A 5829-nucleotide genomic window follows, 5' to 3' on the forward strand; every position below is an offset into this window, starting at 1 on the left:
TATAGGTACTCTAGTCTTTAGCTTTGGAGAATGTCACTTAATAACTTTAGATGAAATCCCTTTGAATGATAAGTGTGGCTATGAAAAGTTAAGACAAAGGAAATAAAGCAGTGAAAGGAGAGACACCAAGGTTTTATTCTGCTGTCTGTCATTTACCTGACAATTGCTGTTTCAAGAGAAGAGTCCGTTCTATTAGGAAAAGCACCGTATATGTCTGTTACTGTTTTTCTAAAAATTTAAAACAACATGGTACAATAAATTGCCATCAATGGTAAATTAGTACAACTTATATATCAAGGGAAAGTAGCACCTTATGGTAATATAAGGCAAGTGTCATAACAATGCGGAGCTAAATATGTAGTGCTCCATTCCTTTTTCACTGAGCATTTCTGTACAACAGTGCAACTATTTGGGACTGTGTCAATTTTTGTTCATTTCTCCTACCTGACAGACCCCTGGAAGAAGCTATAATGCCTAACTTCACTAGAATAACAGCATTCACCCTCACGGGGTTTTCAGACATCCAGGAGCTACAGACTGTCTGTGGAGTGTCCTTCCTGGTAATGTACCTAGCAATCCTGATGAGTAACTTCCTCATCATCACTCTCATTACCCTAGATCTGAAGCTCCAAACACCCATGTACTTCTTCCTGAAGAATTTGTCCCTTTTTGATGTCTTCCTTGTGTCTGTCCCAATCCCAAATTTTTTTGTCAATAGCCTAACTCACAATAATTCCATTTCCGTTCAGGGTTGTGCCTTCCAGATACTTTTAATGACTTCCTTCTCAGCAGGAGAGATATTTGTCCTGACTGCCATGTCCTATGACCGCTATATTGCCATCTGCTGCCCCCTGCAATATGAAGTCATTATGAATAGTGGAATCTGTGCACTGATGGTGGTTGTATCCTGGGTCACTGGGGTACTCTTTGGGACTGTCTACACAACAGGCACATTTTCCACGCCTTTCTGTGGCTCCAATGTGATTCCACAGTTTTTCTGTGATGTCCCCTCATTGCTAAGAATTTCCTGCTCTGAAACACTTGGTGCAATTTACACAAGTATTGGAATTGGCATGTTTCTATGCATGTCTTGCTTTATCTGTGTGGTGATCTCTTACTTTTACATTTTCTCCACTGTGTTGAAGATTCCTACTTCTAAAGGTCAGTCCAAAGCATTTTCCACGTGCATCCCCCACCTCACTGTTTTCACTATTTTCATAGCTACTGCTTGCTTTGTCTATCTGAAGCTTCCCTCAGATGTACCATCAATCACAGACAGGCTCTTTTCTGTGCTCTACACTCTGTTACCTCCAGCACTCAATCCTTTGATCTACAGCCTGAGAAACAGTGATGTCAAGTGTGCTCTGAGGAGGTTACAGCAAAATCTCTGCCCAAGGGGTTCACTTCACTTAACACTCCAAAGTATCTGTCAGTGGTATAGTGCCTCACAAGTTACAAGCAAGATTTTTAATTCTTGACATAGGGAACACAAGTGTAGTATTCATTTTTGTTCTGAGTAAATGAACACTCAGAATAAGGATGATACGATGTAAGATCAGAAAATTAGATTATATGATACTAACATATGAAGTCATGGTTGCAGTTTCTGCTCTGGTGTGCTAAAGCTATTCTCATTTGGGATCTATAATTATCTAAAAGGATTGGTCATTTATTTTCACAGTAAGATTCAATATCTTATCATTTGATAATTCCATATATGATTCATTTACAAATAAAAATAACAATTATAATATCAAAACAACATAAAAGGTGGAATTATACAAACAATCAAGGTAAATTCACACATAGTTTCTGTGCTAATCTTTCTAGTAATTAGAAGCAATAGGCAAGGAGTCAACCCAGTAGGTCTCGTGCCTAGTAGGCCTATTCCTTAAAGAAATATCAAATGCTTAAAGGAAAGACAAACCTAGAGAAATATCAGGTCATATAAATTCTAAAAGACAAGTAGTAACTACTCAGACTGAGGGTGTTATCACTGGAGAGGTTGAAATTTGTGTTTGTTTTTCTGTAGTATTTCCTGAATAGAAACAATATAGGTGAGAGGAGGAAGTCTTCTGAGTCTAAGGAATGCACCTAAATAGTCTTGTAAACTCTAGTGACTTTAAAACAACACAAGGCCCTTTCCCATATTATAGAGGTGTTAAGCAACTGCTGCGGAGAGGAGACCCTTTCACTATCCTAGAAGCCTGGCAGGGGCTCTGTGATCTGTGAAGCTATTTGAACTTCAGGCATCAAGCAGCAGGCATACAGCTACTGTGAGCTGTCACCAATACAGGGAATGGAATATCTGGGTGCTGAAGCTGCCTTTAAGTTTTCCATGCTTTTGTAAGTAAGTAGCCCCAATAAACACATTGGTTTACCAAGTTGAATTTTGGTAGAGTTACTTAGGTCTTTCTTTGTTTCTCTATCTGATGTGAGTAGGTGTTGTTTCTCTACAGAAAAAGATAACACAAAAGTCATCCATGTATGTTTGTCAGCCTGCCTATAGTGCAGTAAAACGTCAGTTCTAACTACATGCAGGTGAGTGTTCTAATCAGTGTCTGCAAAGAAGTTATGGAACCTACTATAATTGCAAAAGACAAGAATCACTAGTCCATGAAATATTTCTTGAGGTGAATTTACCAGTGTTTTCAAACAAAAAATATTCTCTTTGCCATGTTTTAAATCTCTTTTAGATTCTCTACTTTATCAGAATAATTACCCATATTTTGTATTTATTTAGTTTTCATTACTAAAAAAAATAAAGTTTTTTTCATGAGATTTTCATAATGTACAACCACTTTGAATTATATTTGCAATGATGTATAATCATTTTGAAAAAGTGTTACTAGAATCAGAATAAGCATTGAAGCAATGTCTACCTCCCTTATATACTATTCCATCTGAGACAAACATATACTGAGTCAAATCACTTAGTCCTCTCATTTGAGCAGAAAAAAATGTACTCACCATTCTGGGATATACTCAGTGATCTTTAAAACCATTGCCTATATCAAATACCTTGAGCAATGTGCAGTTCCTTAAAACCTCTATCCACTGAGCAATATATCAAGTTCCAGTAGTAAAACTTCATAGTAATAAGCAAGTGACCCTACTATGCTTGACTCAACTAGCTGTGTGTGATTTCTCTAGATTAAACCTCAATGTAATCTCTACACTTAAATTACAAAAACAGAGGTGACCAAAAAATCACATCAGTCTAGAGCACCATTAACATTAGCTGACCCATAGTTGAAACAATTCTCCCTAGCCTAACATGGTAGCCACAAGATCATGCTCTTTGTTGTCTAGTGTTCAGATCTCAACTGTTTTACTTTACAAATAAACATTTGTTTACTGGTCTTTTGTGTCTCTTTATTGATTAGTTCATTGATGAGTCCAAGAACCTAGAAAGAAAGTCATCTAAATTGTTTTCCAAACTCCCCCACAGTATCTGTGATCTATTCTATAACACCACTTCACTACATTACTGAGAATAACATTCTGAATTCACACACTTGAGATTTTTTTATTCAAAGACCAGGGAAGCCAACTTCTGTCTTTTTGGTTTGTCTTTGGCCTTTTGTCTTGCCAACTACTTTTTACCATATGCAATGGACTTCTTTCTCTGGATTTCAACTCACTCAACATTTATTTTAAGCATAAGTCAAAGATAACAGAAACCATTTGCTCTATACAACTCTTACTGGCGCAAGAGAACAAGGTGGAGAGGAGATTCAAGAAACATCAATAATAGGAGACAGAGAGAGAGATGGGGACTGAAATTGCTCTCAACCACAGGCAGAATATATCAACAGAAAACACTTGTGGAAATGTACTCACTATGTCAATAGTTCAAAAAGATGTGTGTAAATTTGGGTACAAGAATATTGAGGCTTTGAGATTTTTTTTTAAGAATTCATACAAATTTGGAAGAGACATTCAGATATTTAAACAAGGCAATATAGAAGTATTATAATTTAAAACATCACTGTATCTAATAAAAAAGATGAGTAGACAGTAGTATCAGAAGATAAAACCAAAAAAAAGTAGTACTGGTGATGAGCACAGGGTTACTTTATAAATGCACAAGGACTTTAATGTAAAACCCAAGCCTTTGAAACTGTTGCAGAAAACACTTCAGGTTAGAGGCATAAAGATTTCTTTTTTTTCAAATTTGTTTTCCACTACATCCTCTTCTCCTTCAACTCCTTCAATGTCCTCCCCCCATTTCCTTTAAAATTCATGGCCTCTTTTTAAAAAATAATTACTGTTTTTACACACATGCACACACACACACACACACACACACACACACACACACACACTCAAACACAAGCACATAAGCATATACACTGCTATTGAAATCACCCTGCTCTATTTTACAACTGTGACATATAGGAAGATTGAAGGGAGCTTCCATATCTGAACTTAGTGATTTCTTTCATGCATTATGTTAAATAAAAAGGAATTAAACATGAGACATTGACATATATTATATAAGAACTTGTCTCATGTGAATTTTCCTATTGATAAATTAAACAGCAAAAATGTAAAATTGCAACTGTGTAACCTGAGAAACAGATTTAAAGGTAGACATTTCATTATTCAGAATGTTTTGTGTACTTTTTACTTTGAAGTAGCCTTTGTTTTCTAAATTACTAAAAATATTTATCAAAGGTGTAGAATAAAGAATACTTTAAAGTTTGTGAGAAATAGCTTAAATGAAATAAGTACTCAACTAAAACATATAATCTTGTGAAAGCCAAAAGGAAGTCAATATGCATAATATTTAATAAAATAGTTTAGTAAATTCAGTTGAGGCAGGTCCAGTCCACTCCTCCCTTCACCTAGGCTAAGCAAAGTGCCCCAGCATAGGTTCTAGGTTCCAAAAAGCCAGCTCATGCACTAAGGAGGAGGTAGGAATGGGGTTGGATTGTGGGGAGGGCAGGGGGTGGTGGGAGGAGGGAGGACAGGGGAATCCGTGGCTAATATGTAAAATTAAATTAATTATAAAATTAAAAAAAACAAAAGTTGGCAAGAAACAAGCAGAACTAAGGCCAGGCATTCATAAGTTAAAAAAAAAATCTGCTGGAATCTGAGCTAATGATTCTTAATTCAAAGTCTATTGCCTAATGCTCACTAAGTGAAATATGATTTTACTTTATTTAATAAAATTAGTTTAGTATATATGCCATCTAAGAGGGGGAGGAAATATAAAGAAATCATCGTCTGTTACGTGAGAATTCTTTCAGGGGAGCTGTGATCACAGAAATTTGTAAACCTTGTTATACATACTTTAAGGTTGTGTAAGTGAGGACATGTTTAATATTTCTGAGAATTCAGGATTTCAGACAGAAGGATGGAAAACAAAACAAAGCAACGTCACTAACACACCTGTGAGAACTGATGTTAGCACTCTTCTCATTGCTTTGGCAGAATACTTGATAGCAAGGAATTAAGAGAGGGAGGATTCAGTTTGACTCCCAGACTTGGGAGGCATGAGTCAACCACGGCAGGAAAGTCCGTGCACCTTGATAATCTTTGACATCGTGGGATGAGTGTGCAGTGACCCTCCTCACATACTCAACCAGATTGTAGGCAGCCCTAGAAGAAGGGCTAGGCTCTATGCCTTGAGGACTTTCCTCCGTCCACAAGCTAGATCTGTGTAGTGGGTAGCCATTCCAACCTTGATCTGGAGGTTCCAACCCCTATTGAAGCTTCGCTAACTGTCACGCCTACAAGGCGGGCCAAGAGAGGACCCTGAAGACCCAAGATCCGGATATCTTGGTTCCTGGACCCTGGATGCTGGACGCTGGAAGTAGAACA

General features: G+C 37.1%; 1 protein-coding gene across 1 annotated transcript; it reads left to right on the plus strand.

Moving 5' to 3' along the window:
- Positions 1-470: 470 nt before the first annotated feature.
- Positions 471-1478, plus strand: LOC128123939 (olfactory receptor 14A2-like). Its single transcript, XM_052760212.1, has one exon. The coding sequence runs from the start codon at positions 471-473 to the stop codon at positions 1476-1478; it is 1008 nt and encodes a 335-aa protein (XP_052616172.1).
- Positions 1479-5829: the final 4351 nt, after the last annotated feature.

The sequence above is a fragment of the Peromyscus californicus genome, unplaced genomic scaffold (genome assembly GCF_007827085.1).
Source record: "Peromyscus californicus insignis strain IS unplaced genomic scaffold, ASM782708v3 Scaffold_4__1_contigs__length_199733344, whole genome shotgun sequence".
Lineage (NCBI taxonomy): Eukaryota > Metazoa > Chordata > Mammalia > Rodentia > Cricetidae > Peromyscus > Peromyscus californicus.

Coding starts and splice junctions, on each gene's coding strand:
- LOC128123939 (XM_052760212.1), top strand. CDS start 471: ATGCCTAACTTCACTAGAATAACAGCATTCACCCTCACGGGGTTTTCA.